At 43.5% G+C, this 23426-nt stretch overlaps 1 protein-coding gene across 6 annotated transcripts; it reads left to right on the top strand.

Annotated features, from left to right (window-relative positions):
• Positions 1-22: 22 nt before the first annotated feature.
• On the top strand, positions 23-23005 carry ulk1a (unc-51 like autophagy activating kinase 1a). 6 transcript variants are annotated; one of them, XM_090190545.1, is made up of 27 exons: positions 23-661; positions 779-871; positions 959-1000; positions 8384-8416; positions 8541-8577; positions 9859-10032; positions 10351-10424; positions 10517-10618; positions 11800-11858; positions 14535-14617; positions 16028-16078; positions 16274-16365; positions 16526-16658; positions 16831-16891; positions 17066-17152; positions 17513-17635; positions 17744-17898; positions 17985-18055; positions 18168-18301; positions 18451-18566; positions 18910-19041; positions 19229-19386; positions 19511-19695; positions 19867-19985; positions 20758-20915; positions 21159-21294; positions 21433-23005. In XM_090190545.1, exons 1-27 carry the CDS (start codon positions 572-574, stop codon positions 21489-21491), a joined length of 2757 nt encoding a protein of 918 aa, XP_090046671.1. In that variant the 5' UTR covers positions 23-571; the 3' UTR covers positions 21492-23005. The 6 variants fall into 6 exon arrangements, with proteins under 6 accessions (XP_090046671.1, XP_021477034.3, XP_021477035.3 ...); XM_021621359.3 differs by having other exon boundaries at positions 19226-19386; XM_021621360.3 differs by having other exon boundaries at positions 17510-17635.
• The last annotated feature ends 421 nt before the right edge of the window (positions 23006-23426 follow it).

Below are 23426 nucleotides of genomic sequence, written 5' to 3'. Positions count from 1 at the left end.
AGACAAGTTATTATTGCGCGCCAGTGGCACTCATGTTTCTGACTAGGTGAACACTGCTACAACTCCTGTTGCGCATGCTCACACCCAGGGATATGAATAACTACAGTGGGATCGTTTGTTCGTGATAGGTGAAGACTCGCAACAAATGTAACCAGTATAGCCTACAGTGTCTGGATAAAGGTGACTTATCTGTATGTGTAAAGAAAACGTACGTTTTGAGAATTCATATAGACTACTTTGGAGCTTATATCCAACTAACGACGGGAAATTGACTCTTCTCTTTTGTAAACAGTTTTCAGTCTGTTCTATATGAGATCTGTCATTTTGCTTTTTATATAAAGGCATAATGGTGACAACAACTTCTAATATAGGATATTGATATTTTAAATGAAACCGTCATGATTCAAGAAGTGTTGGGGTTTTTAATCGGGGAGAGACTTGAAGGATCTAGACACCTCTCTTGCTGTCTGGAGTTGAACGGTGGCGACTTCCAAATTGTTCCGGTGGTAACCTCAACATCCTGATTCCACCTGGATATACACAGCACCTGTTGTTATTATTATTGAACAGTATGGAGACTATTGGGAAATTCGAGTTCAACAGGAAAGACCTGATTGGACATGGTGCCTTTGCCGTGGTGTTCAAAGGGAGACATAAGGAGGTAATTTGTATGCTATTATACATATGTTATAACCAGGGTGAGATAAGTCCTATATACATTTTATATTGAGAGATTGTCTAACCGTTCATCTTCTGTCTTTCCCTTTGCCTTTTTCAGAGGCATGACATGGAAGTAGCTGTGAAATGTATTAACAAGAAGAACTTGGCAAAATCCCATTCCCTGTTAGGAAAAGAGATTAAAATATTAAAGGTAATAATTTGACGACGAAACTTTATGCAATTATTGTAAGTCCAGACCTAGACAAATTAACCATTCAATTGTTGTTCCCCTACACAGGAACTGAAACATGAGAATATCGTTGGACTACTTGACTTCCAGGTATGCGTCGATTTTCAACATCGTTATGTATTATTGACACACATGGAGCCTACCTGTACATGTCGGTATCATCACACACTGTTCTAGTTCTACACAATAAGCTGACTAACAGCTTTTCCTAAACCTGCTGTCACATGCGCAATTGTTGACATTCGATGTGCAGAACATTGCATCTCATTCGCTCATACTCTGTTGATAGGCGTGTATGTTATTAAGAACTGATATAGATAACACGTAGGGTACTAGGGGGTAACTAGCCCCCTGGAGTAGCTGCCCCCCTCCCCCTGTAATTCACATAAAGACCACAAGATGTCACCAAGTTTAAAAAATATATACAATTAGGAAAGCCTTAAGATAAATAATCCACCTGTTTAGAGAGAAAAATGTACTTACTTAAGTATTAATATGTCGGATGAGTGTGTTGGGGCAACCTTACTACCAGATCGTCTGAGGTAAAATACATTATAAAAGATAACAGAACTTAATTGCAGTTGTAAATGTTTCCACTAGTGGCTGATAGCTTTACAGTTAATGTTACTTTATAGCCTTTTAGCTATTTTACACAGCATTTTATGTCATACTGCTGGATCGCTAGCTACGTTTTTAAGAGGGAGCTTTTAAATTAGCATCTCTCCCCGTTTTCAGTCACAGGTGGGGACTGGATTACTGTAGGTGTGAGCAGTGCAGTAGGTGGGCTAGTGAGTTGTGCTCCAATTTTACTGGGGATAGCTTTTTTTGTGACCTACGTACAGATTAGAATCATGCAATAGCAGAGCATAAGAGAGTTGCCACAATGTTACACTCCAATGTGATTTAATGTTATATTCCATTCCAATATTATATTAAAAACAGCTATTGAAAACTTTTTGTTCCTGAATGTCATTTTAAAGACCGCTGGGATTTAAACTCCTACATTGTTCAAATAATATTTAGTGCAATTGTACATAATGGATTGTATGGAAAAGGAACAAAGGAAATTAATGTGCAGGTGAGTTAAGAGGGACTACATCAAATCTCCTCATAGTGCAGATATTAATGGTCACATGTGCAACACCCCCCCCCCCCCCCCCCCCCCACCATATTTTAATAATTACAATTAGACAACTAGACTTAGCTTTTAAGTATTACTTAAAGACATTTCTAAATAAAACGGATTAAATGGATTTTAACACACTTGTGTTAAACCCTATGCCATAATCTTCTACTCGGGTAACTGGCACCCCAATTACCCCGGGACTTTAAAAAAAAAAGCCCCTTTTCTAAAAACATTTCATGAAATAACAAAAAAAAAAAAGTCTACTTTAGCCATTTATTTCCCTTTATAGTTTAGTCACCTTAGCATGACCTTGAGTCACATAGCATTTTTTTTCAAAACGTTGCTTTTTGTGTCAGCAATTAGAAATTGTTCTTAGGGGGGTTCGTTACCCCCTCGTACCCTACGTCCACAAACTACAAGATCCAGAGAGTACTTTTGGCTTAGAGCAGGGCTGTTCAACTCTGACCCTGCAACGTGTGTAACGGCATTCAGAGGTGGAAGAAGGATCGGACCAAAGCGCAGCGTGGTAAGTGTTCATGATGATTTATTCAAAACGAACTGAACACTGAAATACAAAACAATAACGGATGTGAACAAAACGAAAACCAAAACAGTACCGTGTGGCTTAAACACTCACACGGAAACAAACACCCACAAACCAAAAGTGAAACCCAGGCTACCTAAGTATGATTCTCAATCAGGGACAACGATTGACAGCTGCTTCTGATTGAGAACCATACTAGGCCGAACTCAAAACCCCAACATAGAAAAAACAAACAGACTGCCCACCCGAACTCACGCCCTGACCATACTAAAACAAAGAATAAAATAACAGAACTATGGTCAGAACGTGACAACGTGGTTTTGCGTTGGTGGAAGAAGGAGTAGACCAAAGCGCAGCGTGGTACGTGTTCATGATGCCTTTAATAAACTGAACACAAACGAACAAAAGAATAAAGGAAAACCGAAACAGTCCCGTATGGTGAAAACACTGAAATGGAAAATAATCACCCACAACTCAAAATGGGAAAACGGGCTACCTAAGTATGGCTCTCAGAGACAACGATAGACAGCTGCCTCTGATTGAGAACCATACCAGGCCAAACACATAGAAAAAGAAACCCTAGACCTACAACATAGAATACCCACCCGCATCACACTCTGACCAAACTGAAAATAGAAACATACAGTGACAGTACCCCCCCCCCAAAGGTGCGGACTCCGGCCGCAAAATCTAAACTCATAGGGGAGGGTCTGGGTGGTCATCTGTCCGCGGTGACGGCTCTGGCGCAGGACATGGACCCCACTCCACCATAGTCTTGGCCCACTTAAGTGGCGCCTTTGGAGCGGCAACCCACACCGCCGACCTCGGACTGGGGACCCTTGCAGCGGGCCCCGAATAGACGGGAGACTCCGGCAGCGCCGGAGTGAAGGGCGGCTCCGGCAGCTCCGGAGTGAAGGGCGGCTCCGGCAGCTCCTGACAGGAGGAAGGCTCTGGAAGCTCCGGACAGGAGAGAGCACCTGGATGGAGGAGACGGAGAGACAGCCTGGTGCGTGGGGCTGCCACAGGAGGCCTGGTGCGTGGAGGAGGCACCAGATGGACCGGACCATGGAGGCGCACTGGAGGTCTCGAGCACCGAGCCTGCACAACCTGTCCTGGCTGGATACCCCCTGTAGCCCGGCAAGCGCGGCAGGGTGGAACAGACCGCACTGGGCTGTGCTGGCAAACCGGGGACACCGTGCGTAGGGCTGGTGCCATATAACCTGGGCCGAGGAGACGCACTGGTGACCAGATGCGCTGAGCCGGCTTCATTCCTCCTGGCTCGATGCCCACTCTAGCCCGGCCGATACGAGGAGCTGCGATGTAGCGCATCGGGCTATGCGTGAACGCTGGGGACACTGTGCGCCTCACCGCATAACACGGTGCCTGCCCGGTCAACCTCTCGCCCCGGTAAGCACTGGGAGTTGGCTCAGGTCTCCTACCTGACTTAGCCACACACATTTTTGGGGCTGCCTCTCGGGCTTCCTTGCCAGCCGTGTTAACTCATACTGTCTCCGCTCAGCCTTAGCTGCCTCCAAATCATCCTGCAGACGGCGATACTCCCCAGTCTGTGCCCAGAGTCCCTTGCCTTCCAGTATCTCCTCCCATGTCCATTTCTCCAGATAGCTCTGCTGCTCCTCATCACGCTGCTTAGTCCTTTGGTGGTGGGTAGTTCTGTAACGACCGTTGGTGGAAGAAGGTGAGGACCAAGATGCAGCGTGGTACGTGTTCATCATTATTTTAATAAACTGAACACTGAATACAAACTAACAAAATAATAAAGGAAAACCGAAACAGTCCCGTATGGTGAAAACACTGAAATGGAAAACAATCACCCACAACTCAAAATGGGAAAACAGGCTACCTAAGTATGGCTCTCAGAGACAACGATAGACAGCTGCCTCTGATTGAGAACCATACCAGGCCAAACACATAGAAAAATAAAACCTAGACCTACAACATAGAATACCCACCCGCATCACACCCTGACCAAACTAAAAATAGAAACAAACAAAGCAATCTACGGTCAGGGCGTGACAGTGGTTCCCCAACTGGAGGCCAGTGGGCCAATTTGTCCTCCCATGTTTCCTGAGCAAAAATAATTATAATAATAATAATTCATTGTTGGATATAAAAGACTGTAAAAACACCAGGAAATCAGCTCCAAGTGATTTTAATTTTGGAAATCTGTTCCCAAGTATTCTCATGCATAATAGACATGTACATGTGATCATATAAAAATGTAAACAAGGTTTGAAATTAGTGTTTTAGTCAAATATTATATATGTTTAGGCTTTTTGCAGTCAATTTGCAGTCTACAAATTAGTATTATTATATATAATACACTGCTCAAAAAAATAAAGGGAACACTAAAATAACACATCCTAGATCTGAATGAATGAAATATTCTTATTAAATACTTTTTTCTTTACATAGTTGAATGTGCTGACAACAAAATCACACAAAAGTTATCAATGGAAATCAAATTTATCAACCAATGGAGGTCTGGATTTGGAGTCACACTCAAAATTAAAGTGGAAAACAACACTACAGTCTGATCCAACTTTGATGTAATGTCCTTAAAACAAGTCAAAAGGAGGCTCAGTAGTGTGTGTGGCCTCCACGTGCCTGTATGACCTCCCTACAACGCCTGGGCATGCTACTGGTGAGGTGGTGGATGGTCTCCTGAGGGATCTCCTCCCAGACCTGGACTAAAGCATCCGCCAACTCCTGGACAGTCTGTGGTGCAACGTGGCGTTGGTGGATGGAGCGAGACATGATGTCCCAGATGTGCTCAATTGGATTCAGGTCTGGGGAATGGGCGGGCCAGTCCATAGCATCAATGCCTTCCTCTTGCAGGAACTGCTGACACACTCCAGCCACATGAGGTCTAGCATTGTCTTGCATTAGGAGGAACCCAGGGCCAACCGCAAAAGCATATGGTCTCACAAGCGGTCTGAGGATCTCATCTCGGTACCTAATGGCAGTCAGGCTACCTCTGGCGAGCACTTGGAGGGCTGTGCGGCCCCCCAAGAAATGCCACCCCACACCATGACTGACCCACCGCCAAACTGGTCATGCTGGAGGATGTTGCAGGCAGCAGAACGTTCTCCACGGCGTCTCCAGACTCTGTCACGTCTGTCACATGTGCTCAGTGTGAACCTGCTTTCACCTGTGAAGAGCACAGGGCACCAGTGGCGAATTTGCCAATCTTGGTGTTCTCTGGCAAATGCCAAACGCCCTGCACGGTGTTGGGCTGTAAGCACAACCCCCCCCCCCCCCCCCCTGTGGACATCGGGCCCTCATACCACCCTCATGGAGTCATTTTCTGACCGTTTGAGCAGATGCATGCACATTTGTGGCCTGCTGGAGGTAATTTTGCAGGGCTCTGGCAGTGCTCCTCCTGCTCCTCCTTGAACAAAGGCGGAGGTAGCGGTCCTGCTGCTGGGTTGTTGCCCTCTTATGGCCTCCTGCACGTCTCCTGATGTACTGGCCTGTCTCCTGGTAGCGCCTCCATGCTCTGGACACTACGCTGACAGACACAGCAAACCTTCTTGCCACAGCTCGCATTGATGTGCCATCCTGGATGAGCTTCACTACCTGAGCCACTTGTGTGGGTTGTAGACTCCGTCTCATGCTACCACTAGAGAGAAAGCACCGCCAGCATTCAAAAGTGACCAAAACATCAGCCAGGAAGCATAGGAACTGAGAAGTGGTCTGTGGTCACCACCTGCAGAACCACTCCTTTATTGGGGGTGTCTTGCTAATTGCCTATAATTTCCACCTGTTGTCTATTCCATTTGCACAACTGCATGTGAAATGTATTGTCAATCAGTGTTGCTTCCTAAGTCAACAGTTTTATTTCACAGAAGTGTGATTGACTTGGAGTTACATTGTGTTGTTTAAGTGTTCCCTTTATTTTTTTGAGCAGTGTATATTTATTCTTGGACATAAAATATTGTAAAAACACCAGGAAATCATCTCCAAGTGATTTTCCTTTTGGAAATCTGTTCCCAAGTATTCCCACGCATTATAGAGAGAAGGGATATACAAATGTAAGCAAGGTTTGAAATATTGTATCTGTTTGGGCTTCTTGCGGTCAATTTGCAATCTACATTTTTTTTGTAATTATGTTCCGCCCCCGACCATCCACTGAAGAAAAAATCTTCCCACGGCTGAATCTAGTTGATGATCCCTGCCCTACGAGGTCCAGAGCCTGATGGTTTTCTGTTCTACCTGATAATTAATTGCACACACCTTGTTTCCCAGGTCTAAATCAGTCCCTGATTAGAGGGGAACATTGAAAAAACACAGTGGGACTGGCTTTGAGGTCCAGAGTTGAGTTTGAGGGGCCTAGAGGTTTCTGTAAAAAATATTCCCATGTGAAGCAGAAGAACAACTTTCACGTGTAGACCAGTTTATGGCTGAGTGCTACAGTACCATACAGTAGGTAAGACTTTCTTGTCCCAAGTGGCAGCTGGCCTTAGAAGAAGCCAGCTGTTGGACCAGCTGAAGCCAGCTGTTGGACCAGAACAATCAATCTATAGATTTCTTTTACTAGCCAATCCAATCCCAGTAAATGGGAGACATCTAATCTGATACATTGTTATAACATATCCGTTACTGTCAGTTGGCATCTGGTTAATGAATAAACTTATCAAATTTGCGTGTAGGTGAGTATCTCAATGTTCCCATCTCAGGTATTGTATGGGGCTTCAGCTGCAGCTGTATTTGGCTGTCCTTCCTTAAAGGCCCTATGTGGTTGTAAAATGATCCCGTCACCAGACAGACATTAGATGGTTTGCTGATCTGTTTGGGTTCACTGGTCTTAAACAGATGGCAGGGTGCAGCCGGCCTGCAAGCTAAATAAAGGCTTAAGACAACAGACAAGGAGCTCAGTCAGCAGAAATCTCCCCAGGAACAGTATTCAGCAACTTAATGAGTAATGATCGTTAATGACCTGACACCTGCTAGGTGATATGGAGACATGAAAGGAAGGGCTTTTGTCCTACTGTAATGTCGCTAGCTGTCATGTAATGTATCTAACATTTACTCAGCCCATTTTATCTCAGTTCCATTTTGTTTGGGTGACATTTGATTGATACAATGTATTGTATCTCTAAATGGGACCATTTGCTTTGAGTAACTGAGCAATATTTGTTTAATTATTAAAAGACCCACTGGGCACACACTGGTTGAATCAACATTGTTTCCATGTCATTTCAATGAAATTACGTTGAAACATCATGGAATAGATGTTGAATTGATGTCTGTACCCAGTGGGGATAAAGGATACTGGTTTCTACTAAAACCTTATAAATTCAAGTGAAACCTGAATCCACTTCTTCACTCCCCTCCCAGTCACACCCTTATAATCCATTCAATAGCAGTCAGCTTGGACTGACAGCCTAAACCTCTCACCTTCCTTGCTGCCAGCTCAACCCTGCATGATCGGCCAAATGGGAGCCAGCCCACTCTAAATTATGAAGTGGTGTCGTTTGTTTCTTATGGGATAGTCTCTACATGTATGCATTATTCAAACCTACTACATGTGCCCATCCCACTTGGGACTGTAGTGCATATCTAATTTAAAACAACCGTGGATGGAATTAATTTGCCTTGGGGGGAAAATGAACAGAACAAAAGTAATAATTATATATTGCAAAGGTTGTAGGTTTTTTTCCCCTTGTTGCCGGGTAAATGTATTTTGAACATACACAGTTTTAGTCAACATTTGCGATCTTAAAAATCTATATGGATATATTATGTCACCACAATCAATGATTTTTTATGTTTTCTCCAACAGGAAATGGCTGGGTGTGTGTATCTGGTCATGGAGGTAAGAGGAAGTCTGGTTTGCTTTATGTATAAGCTACTGTATACAGTATGTGGATTAATAGTGGTTGTAGAAAGAAAGAATTCAATTATATCTAATGAAATGTTCCATTATTTTCTGCTCACAGTACTGCAATGGAGGAGATTTGGCAGAATACCTCCACTGTGAGTATACTGTCACCTCACAAACAGAGCTTTGACAAATGTGTCTCTCCTCTTAACTCATGTTTGAACTTCAAAAGGAATTTAAACATCTTAACATCTTAAGCATTCTAGCACCTTCGTTGTGATTGTACTGTAGGGGTTTCAGGTGCCTGTATTAATACCCATTTGTATTGCTTAGAGTGAAGAACCAAACACAATTGGCTAGTGTGAAACAGGGTCAAACGAAGACCAACCAGACAAAGATTTGGTTGCAGGTTATTGTGATAAGCTATTGTTGTTATAGTAATAAAATCTGCCAGAGACTTTGTTGAGGACTTCGTTGCGGCCTTTGTTGAGTACTTGTAATCATTTTATTTTGAAAGATCATGAAAAGTAGAACCATAATCATCCTTGGGCAAAACAATGTGACATATAATTTAGATGTGGGTTACGTGCTGACACAATGCCTAGGCCTGTACAACTAATACTTAGAGCTTGGCCCAAATTAAGCCCAACATAGAGAACAGGATCTCTTTGTGATTAACACCAAAATGAATGTTTCCCTACACTCACTAAAGAAACACAAGGCCACTGAAAATATCTCTCCTTCACACACAGACCTAGAGTAACATAACAATATTGAGCAATGAATATACCTCCCTATTTTGCCTGCTCTCTCATAGCCAAAATGGACAATAATCGTCCCACTGAAACCATCATAAATCAACAGAATAAAACATTCTCTCCTCTCATACTCTTAGAAGAATATCAACGGACAATCTCCTCCTTCTATTACACTCTCTCCCCTTCAGAAACAGTGACTAGACCGAGGGCATACAGATGTCTCATGGACTAAATTTACCATGTGTGCGTAGGTCGATGAGTCTATTTAAAGATCGAAGGCCTGTTGTGGCCTGATTTTGCTTTCGTGCAAGCTGTCTTGTTTTGTAGACAAGACATTTGCCTGCATCTCCTGTGCCTGCTCGCCCTTGCCATTAGCTTGGCACATCCAACACCCAGACACGCCTTGCAAGGCTTCTGTAGTACCAACATGACCTCATCCATCTGTCGCTGACTTATCTCCTCTCCTAGGGTGGAAAAACACAGAGGCTAAAAATACAGCCGAGGTGCTTGAGGGATTATGGTGTCAGTTAGTTATTCCTGTCCTTTACACATTTTGGAAGAAGTTCCTACAGCTAGCTATATATTCGTAACCGTACTACTGTCAGATCTCATGACCCTTGTCCTAATAACTTTATTTCCCATGTATGTTCTCCTGTTTGGCCTCTGACGTGACTGCAGCTAAGGCTACTCTGAGTGAGGACACCATCCGGATCTTCCTCCAGCAGATAGCTGGGGCCATGAAGGTGCTGAAAGAAAAGGGCATCCTCCACAGAGACCTCAAACCTCAGAACATCCTCCTCTGTCACCCTGAGGGACGCAAGTCCAGCCCTAACAACACCTGCATCAAGATAGGTTTGTGTTTTGGGATGTTTTGGGTAATATACTGTACATTAAGTACACAAAAGAGAAGCTGGACAGTTTTTGCTGCAGGGTGTGGTCGGGAACTGATTTGTTTGTTGATCAATGACGGTTAGTTGTCATATTGCCACTTAAAGGATACAGCTACCCTAGTCTCTTAAATCATTCACTTGGAAAGAGTCCATCATTTAGCCTCCAGTTTTCCCTTCTGAAAGAAATAAACATTTCTCATCGTGGGTTTAGAGAATGAAAATAAGTGAAAACATGTGTTTTGAGATGTGTTTTTGGCTGATGATTTTGCCCTCTCTCCAGCTGATTTTGGCTTTGCACGTCACCTCCAGTGTAACACTATGGCAGCCACTCTGTGTGGCTCCCCAATGTATATGGTGAGAACCTCCTATTGCCCATACACGTACACATCCTAACCCACCTTATGGTCAAATACTGTACCCACTGTGCTGTGTCTGTTTGTGCTCAGGCCCCGGAGGTGATCATGTCCCAGAACTATGATGCCAAGGCCGACCTGTGGAGCATAGGAACCATAGTGTACCAGTGTTTAACTGGGAAAGCTCCCTTTCAGGTGAGTGATAAAAACACACTCTCACAATTTTAGGAAACAAGAATGTTAGGAAGCGTATAGTTTTCTTTATAGTTACTTTACTTACTCATGCTAATCTAAAATGTTTTCTAAAACCTCTGAATGCTCTTGCATAAGAAACTTCTAATAGGTCTTTTACGATTTCTAATGCCTTTCGGAACAGGCTGACTACCGTGGTTCATGTTATATTATGAAAGAACTGACCATAGATCATATGAAAGACAGCTGTTCGCATAAAGTACGAGAACACATCACGAGCCTGTGATAAACAGCATGTTCACACACACACAGCACACCGTGTGCCTCTCTGTGTGTTCCCCTGCTGTTATGTTACCCCTGGGGGTCTGGACAGTGTGTCCACTTGTTCCGAAAGATCCCTGTTTACAAACAGCCAAGCTGCCAGGTGGATGAGGAAATGGCTGAGACCAGGGTAAACATTGTTTCACAACAGCCAGGGCAGGCAGGGGGTTTATCACCCTACCATCTAGGAGGCCACTCTATGCGGTGGACTGTGGCATATGTGGTTAGGGTTGATTGATGCTGTGCTGAATCATGTTTTGAGAGAGTTCTAGAGAGCTGTCAGCAAGTTTGCCAAGCGAGAATAGTTTGACTTATGTTCATGTTTCCTTGAAAGGCTAAGTGATCTGCCTGTTTATTAGGAAGTCAGCAATGATTTAGCTTTAGGTTGAAGCTGTCTGAAATTCGAAGATTTGAACCTTTGTACTTGGTATAGGGCTATTCCTGCATTAAATTATTTGAATAGCAATTACCCAGAGAGAAGCATGCCAGCACAGGCCAGTGAGTTCAGAGCAGACAGGGTCAGTGGCAGGGTGATCATGTGATGGTGTAGTGTTCACTTAGACTGTCCATGTCACCTGGTTTTAGTTGACAAGTCCTAAACATCCAGTGCACAATCAACCACAAAAGAGAACTAATAAAATGACAACGTGTATGTCCTCTGACCCGAAGTGTAAAATCACAGTTGATTTCTTAAAGGCAATTTTCTTTATTGCAAATTGTTTTTCATTCATCATTTCATTTTGCGGCAAAGCGTTAAACGTTTCATAAATAAAGTGCATGTGATTGTAAGTGAACAGTGTATTACAGCTGTTACAGACAGGATGTGTGTGTGTGTCCTGTGTTGTGTGTTCGTCATGTTATAGGCCAGTAGCCCCCAGGAGCTGCGTCTCTTCTATGAGAGAAACAGGGACCTCCAGCCCAGGTTAGTAGTGAGACCTGCAGGCCTCTGCTCTGAGAGTCGAAACACACACACACACACACAGGATTAGGTGTGAGGATAGCATAAACAGGCAGATCTGTCTTATGTGTCTAATCAGCTTACTGGCAGATTACTTTAGGTAACCCTATAATGTCCAGTCACCTCCAAAATGATTGGCCCCCTTGATAAAGATGAGCAAAAAAGACTGTATAAAATAAATAATTCAAACACCGAGCTATATTGTAAGCTCCAAAAAATAGGACAATTATATTATTCATACTAAATCGTAATTCGGAGTCCACAGACGCAGAGTCCATAGTCCAGCATCCCATTGTGACACATAGCTACTCGGCTCTCAGACCACCATCTGTGGGGGATGCACAGTCCAAACATACACCTCGCCAACATTCCCAACCAACGCGAATCGGAGAACATGTCCTCTATTCATTTGAAAGTGTTGACAGTTGGAGAAATTGCTTGAGCCACACTGAGAATCCGTAAAGTATGGAAGACAATGGTCCAATATGCTGGGGCGGCAGGGTAGCCTAGTGGTTAGAGCGTTTGCCTAGTAACCGGAAGGTTGCAAGTTCAAACTCCTGAGCTGACAAGGTATAAATCTGTCGTTCTGCCCCTGAACAGGCAGTTAACCCACTGCTCCTAGGCTGTCACTGAAAATAAGAATTTGTTCTTAACTGACTTGCCTAGGTAAAAAAAAAAAAATGCTAGAATACTGTTGTACGTGCCTAGTAACCGGAAGGTTGCAAGTTCAAACATGTTTTGGACTCTGATAGGCGCTTAATACAATTTCTCAGAGAAAGAGATTTTATTTAACGCTTATTTTTATATATATTTTTTATAGATGTCAACATTATTGCCACACCTAAAGATTCTTATACATTCAAGTTTCACGTTTTATTCGGCACATACACAAGTACAGTGAAATGCATTTCTTGCATGCAGTTATCAGTATCAGTGGTTCTATTTCTAAAAAGTCAAGTAGAACAAAAACACACGAGAGATAGAAAGAAGAAGAACACGACCACGTAAGTAAGCTACATACAGGATCAGTTCCAGGGTCAGTGCCAAAAGCATATTTACAATGAGCAGGGATACTGAAGAGATAGATAGATGTGTATAGGGGGAAGGTGACTATGCATCAGGATATATGGTAAACAGAGTAGCAGCAGTGAATATGATGATTTTATGTGAGTGTGTGTACTTGTGTGTAGAGTCAGTATGTGGGTGGGAAAATGAAGTGTGTGTGTGTGTGTGTAGAGTGTGCATAGAGTGAATGTGCATAGAGTCAGTCCGGTACCGCTTACCATGTGGAAGCAGAGAGAACAGTCTATGGTTTGGGTGGCTGGAGTCTAATGATTTTTCGGGCCTTCCTTTCACACCGCCTAATATAGAGGTCCTGGGTGGCAGGGAGCTCGGCCCTAGGATAATTTACTGGGCTATCCGCACCATCCTCTGTTGTGCCATGCCATTGAGGTCGGTGTAGTTGCCATACTAAGCAGTGATACAACCGGTCAAGATGCTCTTGATGGTGCAGCTGTAGAATTGTGTATCTCTTATTCAGGGTCACAAATATTATCCCCCTATCCATCCCCTTTGAAGTGCAAAACAGCCATATGCATTTGTTATATTTTAATCTTTTACTTTGTGAGCTTGTGTATTTGTGTCACTCAGGGGAATACCAGTTTAGTAGAACTCTGTCTCTGATAAAGCCTGTGATAAGGATGTGGATGTTTGTGTGGGTTGCAGGGTTTAGTATTTGCTTTTCACTATTTATAACAGCTGTTAGCTGCCTGCTACTGCACCGCTATCACTTTCCACATGACCCAGATATATCACACAGACACACACACACACCACGGCTCCCCTTACAAAAAAGATTGCGTTCAGAGTGCAGTCTAACTGCAGTGTGCTGCAAATACTGCGTCCAAAATACCACAGTCAACTGCAGTTACTGCACTTTCACTGCAGTTTCAAAACGGCAACCTTTTATTGTAAGGGTCAGGGTGTCAAAAGGCCCTGAGTCACTCAAACATAAACACAGGCACACGGCCACACTCAGTCAGTATCATATCCCACAGTCTTGCTCTTAGTGCTAGGAAAACACAACCACATTACAGCTCAGGGTGTCATAACAACCTGATACATTGCTTAGTAAGGGATAATCAATGAGGGCTATGCTTTCTGTGGAAAGTAATGCATGACGTGGAAGGTGTGTTCCACGACACGTTAGAAACTGGGTGGTTCAAGCCCTGAATGCTGATTGGCTGACAGCGTTAGTATATCAAACCGTATACCACGGGTACGACAAACCATTTATTTTTACTGCTTTGATTACATTGGTAACCAGTTTATTATAGCAATAAGGCATTTCAGGGGTTTGTGGTATATGGCCAGTATAGCACGGCTAAGGGCTGTATCCAGGCACTCCGCATTGCGTCGTGCTTAAGAACAGCCCTTAGTCGTGGTATATTGGCCATATACCACAACCCCCGGGCCTTATTGCTTTTATAAACTATCTCAAAACATAATCTTATAAATAGTCAATACACACAAACACAAAACAGTCCAATGTGTGATATTACTCTGTGTCCTTGTTTTGTCTTAAGGTCATTAAAGATATATGTTTTCAAAGTGAAACCTGTAAACCTGTGTTTCTCCCAGCATTCCACGGGAGACGTCAGTCCACCTGAGACACCTGCTCCTGGGCCTGCTGCAAAGGAACCATAAGGAGCGCATGGACTTTGGTTAGCCTCACTCACTCTCTCACTCACTAACATTTGCACTGCTGTCTCAATCAATCAAATGTATTTATAAAGCCCTTTTTATGTCAGCCGATGTCACAAAGTGCTGTACAGAAACCCAGCCTGAAACCCCAAACGGCAAGCAATGCAGATGTAGAAGCACGGTGGCTAAGAAAAACTCCATAGAAAAGCCAGAACCTAGGAAGAAACCTAGAGAGGAACCAGGCTCTGAGGGGTGGCCAGTTCACTTCTGGCTGTACCTGGTGGAGATTATAACAGAACATGGCCAAGATGTCATAATAATCACAGTGGTTGTCGAGGGTGCAACAGGTCAGCACCTCAGGAGTAAATGTCAGTTGGCTTTTCATAGCCGATCATTCAGAGTTAGAGACAGCAGGTGCGGTAGAGAGAGAGAGAGAGAGAGAGAGAGAGAGAGAGAGAGAGAGAGAGAGAGAGAGAGAGTCGAAAACAGCAGGTCCGGGACAAGGTAGCACGTCCGGTGAACAGGTCAGGGTTCCATAGCCGCAGGCAGAACAGTTGAAACTGGAGCAGCAGCATGACCAGGTGGACTGGGGACAGCAAAGAGTCATCAGGCCAGGTGGTCCTGAGGCATGGTCCTAGGGCTCAGGTCCTCCGAGAGAAGAGAGAAAGAAAGACAGAGGAGAAAGAGAGAAACGAGAGCGAATTAGAGGGAGCATACTTAAATTCACACAGGACACCGGCTAAGACAGGAGAAATACTCCAGTTCTTTTGTGTTTCTTCCATTTGCGAATAATCACACCAACTGTTGTCACCTTCTCACCAAGCTGATTGGCGATGGTCTTGTAGTCCATTCCAGCCTTGTGTAGGTCTACAATCTTGTCCCTGACATCCTTGGAGAGCTCTTTGGTCTTGGCCATGGTGGAGAGTTTGGAATCTGATTGATTGATTTCTTCTGTGGACAGGTGTCTTTTATACAGGTAACAAGCTGAGATCCCTTTAAGAGTGTGCTCCTAATCTCAGCTCGTTACCTGTACAAAAGACACATGGGAGCCAGAAATATTTCTGATTGAGGGGGTCAAATACTTATTTCCCTCATTAAAATGCAAATCAATTTATAACATTTTTGACGTGCGTTTTTCTGGATTTTGTTGTTGTTATTCTGTCTCTCACTGTTCAAATAAACCTACCATTAAAATTATAGACTGATCATTTCTTTGTCAGTGGGAAAATGTACAAAATCAGCAGGGGATCAAATACTTTCCCCCCTCACTGTAAACTATTGCAGCATAAATACTGGAGGCTGAGAGAGGAGGGGTTGGGAGACACTGTGGCCCTGTCTGATATGATGCCTTTTTCACTGGAATGGAACTGCAATCAGTCCTCGCAATGTCAGTCTTATTTCAATTTATTTGACATTGTTTACCCACACAGATGAGTTTTTCCATCACTCTTTCCTGGAGTCAAGTTCATCCACAAAGAAATGTGAGTATCCCTATAAGCCATACAGGCAAATTGCTCTGGATTAGAACTGCATTTTAGACAGGTGTGAATTATTAATGAGTTCTAATGTACAACTCAAGTTATTTAGTACCTAAATAAAGAGTACCAAAGCCATGGCATGCCCCCAGTATGAGGTTGGGATTAGTACCACAGTAACCATGTCCTTCATCATTCCAGCCTCTCCGGTGCCCATGCCCTCCTACCCCAGCTCTGGGTCTGCCAGCTCCTCTAGCAGCTCCTCCACCTTTCACCTGGCCTCCTCCCCTCAAGTGAGTCCCCCCTCCTCTCTGGGGAGTGATAACGATGATGAATAGGATTTATATAGCACTTTTCCAAGTGCTCAGCCCAATGCTTTATAATGTGAAGGGGAAATGATCTGCTACCAATACCAGTCACCTAGGGTCTAATATTAGATATTTTCCCCTTCAGCATTCCGATGCGGTGCTGCAGAGACTCCAGCCCAAGGCCGAGCCCACCCCTTCCCGGTGCACAGCCCTCCACTACAGCAGGAACACCTCCTCTGAGATGGATGACTTTGTCATGGTGCCTGCCCAGTTCCCCAGTAAGACACCCTATCTCTCGCTCTCTGTCTGTCTGTCTGTCTGTCTCTGTCTCTCTCTCTCTTTGTCTCTCTAGCTCTAACTTTACCAGCATTGTGTTCTTGATATGGGTTTGATTAATGCTGTAAACGCATGTGACTGATATGTCCCTGGATCCTGTTTTGTTACCACCAGGTGAGATCACATGTGACATGGGAGATGGGTCACCTGTCCAGGGCAGCATGTTGTACAGTGGGTAAGTTGGGCACAGGAGAATGATATAACTCTGTTGTATTTAATATCAGGAAATGTATAGTCCTACTGTAGAAATCTGTACAATGGAGATGGTTATGAGAGGTCCTTATAGCAGCAAGTAGATAGTGGGTAACACTGACTGACTCTGTCCTGTACCTTTGTCTTGATGATAAAGGAGCTCTCTGCTGTCTGCTGGGGTACTTGGGAGTCTAGGCAGGACACCACCCCCCTCTTCACCCCTCTGCCCCCCTAATCCTGTTAGGTAAGAGCAGGGCTGACTGAGGGGGACAGATGGGGAGTAAACCTGGGCTATTAGAAGTTTCACAGCATTTGTCCATCTCACCCTCATTTAATCTGACCAGACTTTAGTATAAAGCACACTCCTGTTTAACTGATAGGTATCAAATAATAACATCCTTTAGTGTTTGTCATACTACAAACATTGTGGGAGAATGGACCTGTCCTAACTTAGAGATACAAATCTATGAGGGAACAAGTAGTGTTCTTACAGGCATTTACTGTGTTTGTTTCCCTTCAACCCCCCGCTGTGTTCAATCCTACAAAATCACTGAGGTGTACTCATCCTTTTCCTCTCACCCCTCCCTTTTTGTCTGTGCAGCAGGCCTGCAGAGTTCAATGGGAGTAACTACAGCCAGTCTGTACCCATTCCTGTCCCAACACAGATCCACAACTACCAGCGCATAGAACAAAACCTACACCCCGCTGGCCTGCATGGCTCAACCAGGTACATCTCTCTATCTCTCTCACTCTCTCCTTTCTCTCTCTGTGGGGCATTTCTACCGTGGGGGTGTATTCTGGAAATTGTTGATGACACGTTACACATCTGTTTCAGGGCTACCCTTTGCTGTGTTGATAGTAGTAGTGGCAGTTCCCCAGGGAGTAGGAAGACTGGAGCCTCCCTTCTCCCATCAGGCCCCGGGGGGGCAGTGCTCAGCCACCGCAGGCTGTCAGCTGGAGGGGCCAAACCCTACCAGCCCTCTCCACAAGGTACAGTAGGAATCCCCTCAGACCTCCATTACTGCATTACTACAATACTCACTGTAACATGTGCTTCTTCACTTCTCTTCCCACAGTGGGCACTATCCCAGAGACCCCAGAGCAGACTGGCCTCTTCAGCACCTGGACAGGACAACAGAGCCCTCAGGTCATCCACTAAACAATGTCACATTTAGTGGTCTCTTCTGCAAGCTCAAGAGGGAAGTAGTTACTCTATAATACAACATTCTCATGTTGTTATTTTCCTGATTCCTGCTTAGGCCACGCCTCCACATGAATTCCCCCGGCCCACCAGCTTTGAGGATTTGCCCATCATTCCCACCCGAACACGGACAGTATCAGACTTGAGCCACATCAGCAGGGCCACAGGGAAGAGGAAGGGCCCCTTCAAAAGGTTAAAACCAGCTCTACAGATACTGGCTATCTGATATCCATAAGTGTGGTAGTGGGCTCTATCTTAAGGTATGATTGATTAATGATGAAACGTGTCTGCTGACGCCCTCTGAAGGTATCTGTGTGTGTGTGTGTGTGTCCTATCTCCAGGTCTCTGAGTGCAGGCCGTCTGTCAGACATGATGCTAAAGGCTGCTTTTGGAGCTCAGCTGCTGGATGGAGGAAGTAACGAGAGCCTTCCCACTGAGAGGTCCATGGACACCACAGGTACCAGGGCACCATGGGCAAACCAAGGGGATTGGGTTTTGAGCTGTGGAAAAATATATTGTTTGTTTCTAATTGTGTAAGCCTGTTATTGCCCTTGGGTTAGACTTTATGTAATTGTGCCACTGCCCACTCTTTTCATATATTAGGTAGGGTCTTAATCTATCCTGGACAAGCCTTATCTATAACCCATGTGAGGCTTGACAAGAAAAGTAAATGTTTGATAATGTTCCTGACTGCAAGTCAGTTGGTATATGACCATACATTTGCATTGGAGGTCCATGATCAATGTCCATGACATTTCAGCCAGTAGACACCATTTCCCCCCCCTGATGTGTCCCTACAGCTCCAACTAGTGGTGCTCTGAGGGTTGCAGGAACCTCAGCCTCAGGCAGTCCCACCTCAGTCGTGTTCACTGGGGGATCTCCATCCAGAGGAAATGCCGGGACCCCACCAAATCCCACCAGGACGTTCTCAGGTACATAGGGATCTTCAACTACCTTAGAAGGGTTTCTTATTTGGTTCTCATAGTAGATCAGTATAGTTTGATTAGACATTCAGAATTCCAGCATGGTATCAGGGTCTATGTAATGGGATGTGCAGAGGGAGAAATGCTTTGAATCCTATTTAAAAACTTTTTCATATTTGATATTTCCTTTTAGCAGTGGGTTCCCCCAGCTATGTCAGCCCATCCTGGTCAATCAGCAGAGGAACCCATAGAGAAGTACATAACTACCAGCACATTACCCACCCCATGACAGCCAGCCCAGACAGGGCCATAGATTTTGACCCTCCAGAGCTCCCAGAGGAGACACTGATGGGGGTAAACACATAAACACTCCTTTATAATATATTAGATCTCTGCACATGAATGGATTCATCAGTTTGCACATTGCCAGAAACTAGACTGTTGACAAAATGCAATCCTTTCTGGCTCTCCTTCACAGCAGTGGCATACGGATGGCCTGAGAAACCTGCGCTTCACTCTTGCCTTTGTCCACTGTGTCATGGAGATAGCCAGTTCTAAAGACACTGGACTTGAGAGTGAGACCAGTGAGGACGCTCCTGATGTGTCTTTCCTGCAGCAAAGCCTGGTGGCTGATCAGATCAGTCTTCTAAGTCGGGAGTGGGGGTGAGGGGATGCATTTCTGTTATTGATTCCCTGAGCTTTAAAATGGACCAATTTTTTTTTTAATCACAGCGTAATGATGTATTTTTAATACTTCAAGATGTATTTATTTTATTTTGGGGAGTAATCTTTTTGTGTAAGTTAACGTTGGTACTCACAATGTGTTTATCGCAGCTATGCAGAGCAGTTGGTGCTGTACATGAAGGCTGCAGAATATCTTTCGTCTGCATTACACACTGCTATGGAGGACATCAGAGAAGGCAGACTCTTCCCTTCCTCTACAGTCAAGCAAGGTGAGACATGGGACCATATTTTCCTCTTCTCATTGATATGTGCAAAACAAAATGGCCATTAAATCCTGTTAATCCCGAGAGTTTCGACTTCCCCTCGGCCCCGTGGAAATTTAATTAGCATAATTTTAAAAATCCCCATCAAAATCGGTCAGATATCTGTTTTTTTTTTGCATTGGATGCGTCTCAATCCAACACATCTGCAGATGTTGCACTTCCACATCTGCAGAGCTAGAACGGTGTTTGTCAGATCATGAGACATCCCGAAAATCGGTCTTCTCACGAAAACGTCTGTAGCATTCAAACGGTTTGGCCTACAGACTATTGGAAAGATGAGACTCTCACGATCACGATGGTGTTTCTCCGTTTTGTTCTACGACCCCCACAAGCGTCTTGGGATTATTTTGAAATCGGTACAGCCGATCTTCCAACTTCTGTCTGTAGTGTCCGAACAAGTTGGGCTTACACCTTCTGTGGAAAGGTGAGTCTCTCCCGAACACGTCCATGTCAGTTGTTTTGCTCTAGCCTCACAAGACTCGTCTGAAGGTCCCCTGGTACCAGTTTTTATGGAGATAGTTTAGTGCCAAAAATAAAGGGTTAATAAATACATGTCCCCCAAGAAATGTATCGTGTCCTAGAATTCTCAGATATAGGACAGACACCTCAAAACAAACTTCCTTTTGATTCCCCAGCTTTGACAGGGTTTAGACTGTAGGAGGCTAATGATCATGCTTTATAAAGTGTATTAAATGAAAGTCATTTCTCCTGTATGTAGTGATGAAGAAGATGAATGAGCTGTATAAGAGCAGTGTGACGTCCTGTCGGTCCCTCAACGCCCGCCTGCAGAGCTTCCTCCTCAACAAGCAGAGACTGATGGACCACATGAGCAACATCACTGCAGAGAAACTCATCTACAGTCACACCGTGACCATGGTAAGGCCTCCTCTCTCTCACTGCACAGTACTGTACATTTCTGTGCTCCCATTCTTTCTCTGTCTAGTGGTCTACAGTATTGTGTAACAAACTCATTGGACATGCATATTGTATGATATACGATGAATATTAGATAGAGTAAATATCATTTTATGACATTACTTTTACTGCAGTATTTATGATGTGGTTATAATATTGTAAGAGCAATGTTAATAGCTGAGTGTGTGTGTTGCTATTTTCCAGGTGCAGTCAGCAGCCCTAGATGAGATGTTCCACCGTGGCCAGGCGCCCATCCAGAGATACCATAAAGCCCTTCTGCTCATGGAGGGCTTGTCCCTTACCATCACAGAGCAGGCAGACATCGACAACATAAGTAAATGTAAGTAGCTTATAGTATAGATACACACGCGCACACACACACACACACGTGCCAACATGTGCACACACACACACATCTATTTGAAGATATGAATTAGGAATGTCTCTCACTGTGTTTCCCCCTTTGTTTTGATCTCAGGTAAACAGTGTATTGAGAGACGCCTCCTCTCTGCTCTGCAGACTGCACAGGGTGATTGAGCTTAAGGCTTTTGGACTATAGCTACAATATTAGCTGAACCTCTGAGCTTGGTTAGAGCACCTCCAGACCTCTGATGTCCCTCTGATGTCCCTCTGTCCTATGTGAAGATGGAGCACCTTGGACTGTTGACACATATAAGCACTTTGAACTGAACATGCTCAGTAACAAGGCCACTGATATGGCTGCTCTCAACCCACAGCCTAGCACAAAACATTTTTAGTACCAGAAGAGAGGAGAAGAAGAGTGGGTTTGGTTCTGTCTGACTCCACTCTGAGAGCAGTGTGTGTTGTGTTTCATGCTACAGTATGTTATGCCTGGCCAATAGTATGTTACTGTTAATCTACTGGATTTATCAGGCGTCACTGGACAAAATGTATTATTTTCATCTCAAATTAGCTAATTTTACTTGAAATAGTTGTTTGAGAGTAAATAGATGTCTGAGAGTGTAATTTAATGTACAGAAGGTGGCACTCAATAATAGAAGGGAATTCGGTAAATATCTTTGGTACCAGCTGGTGTTATATTTAAAGATGCACTATGCAGAAATCGCTCCACCATTTCAGTTTATGGAATAAAATAAGCAAGTATAGTCTAGAGAATCATTGTACCATTTAAACTGCTGTGAAATATATTTTCCAAAACCAAAAATATTGTACTTTCAGCTGTTTGAGGCTGGTGTACAAAACCAAAAATAAAAGACACAAAAACGAAACTTAAGAACGGGATGAATAGTGCACATAGAACAGATCTACTGCGTATTAGACTTGCTTTCAATGACGTCAGACAGATCTATAACACACATTTCTATGTGAATTTGGTCTTCGCCCAAAATGTTACAAATTGCAGCTTTAAACTGGAGGCAAAAATATGCATCATTTTCGGGAGTTGGAAAGTTGTGTAAGAGAAAGTGAAGACCAAGTATTGCCAATTTGTAGCAGATTATTTTTTTTTAAGGATTACTGTCTTTTTTTTTAAACTGCTTTTAGCAATGTGTATGTTTTTGACAAGCCACTGTAGCACAAATACATTTATGATAGACTTATTCATAAACTGTTAGGAACTTGTCAGAGAATGTCATTACTGTATTGTCGAGATCTTAATTTTCTGTAAAGAGTGTCAAATTTCAAGCCACTCTTTCCCAGTGTTCCCAGCAAGATGGTCATTTTACTCAGCGAGCACCACATCGAGCTGCATGCTTTTGTCTGTTTTTGCACAAATATTAGTGAATGATCAGTAATGTATAGGCTTGTGGATGAGGCAAATAAATGGCTGAAATAGGTTAAACTTCAGTACAGAAAACCTGTCCTGTATTTTATATTTTTTGTAAGATTTTGTATAAATCTGGGGGGTTTGTTTTGTGTGGAGTGGTTGGTTTTAATATTTCGTTTTTTATGACTGCCTTGTTTCATTTGAATGAACCTATTTCTGTTTTTACATTCAATGAAAATGGTATCAGCTTTCCAAATTACTTTTTGACTAGGCACCTTTTGAATATTAAATGTCCTTGTAATTATTTTGACTGTATGTTATTCTTGTTCACCAAAACCAAGCTGCCAAAATCAGTTTCATATGAGAATATTGTGTAAGAATGATTCAAATATATGTTACATTATGTGGGATGTTTCTGTTGTCCTCTAGCCTACACACGCCAGCTGCTCCACAGAACATTTGACCAAATGCAGAGCTACAGTATAGAGGAGGCATGTTTTGATGTGAGGCATTAGTAGATGGAGGTAAAATATACTATAATATTTTGAATAGTCATAGCTCATGACTAAGTATTATTGTGTGACTCATAGAAAGGTTTCACACTTGGTTTTAGGGAATAAAGAATATAAACACTCAATATTTTAAAGAAGCATGAGAGATACTCAATTGGCTATAGCTAGTTTTTTTGAAGAACTTTAGAATAAGCACCCATAGAGGTACTAGAA

Source organism: Oncorhynchus mykiss, chromosome 11 (assembly GCF_057628025.1).
Source record: "Oncorhynchus mykiss isolate SJ-2025 chromosome 11, ASM5762802v1, whole genome shotgun sequence".
NCBI lineage: Eukaryota > Metazoa > Chordata > Actinopteri > Salmoniformes > Salmonidae > Oncorhynchus > Oncorhynchus mykiss.
The sequence above is the reverse complement of the archived record's forward strand: the minus strand, read 5'-3'. Positions and strand labels throughout refer to the sequence as shown.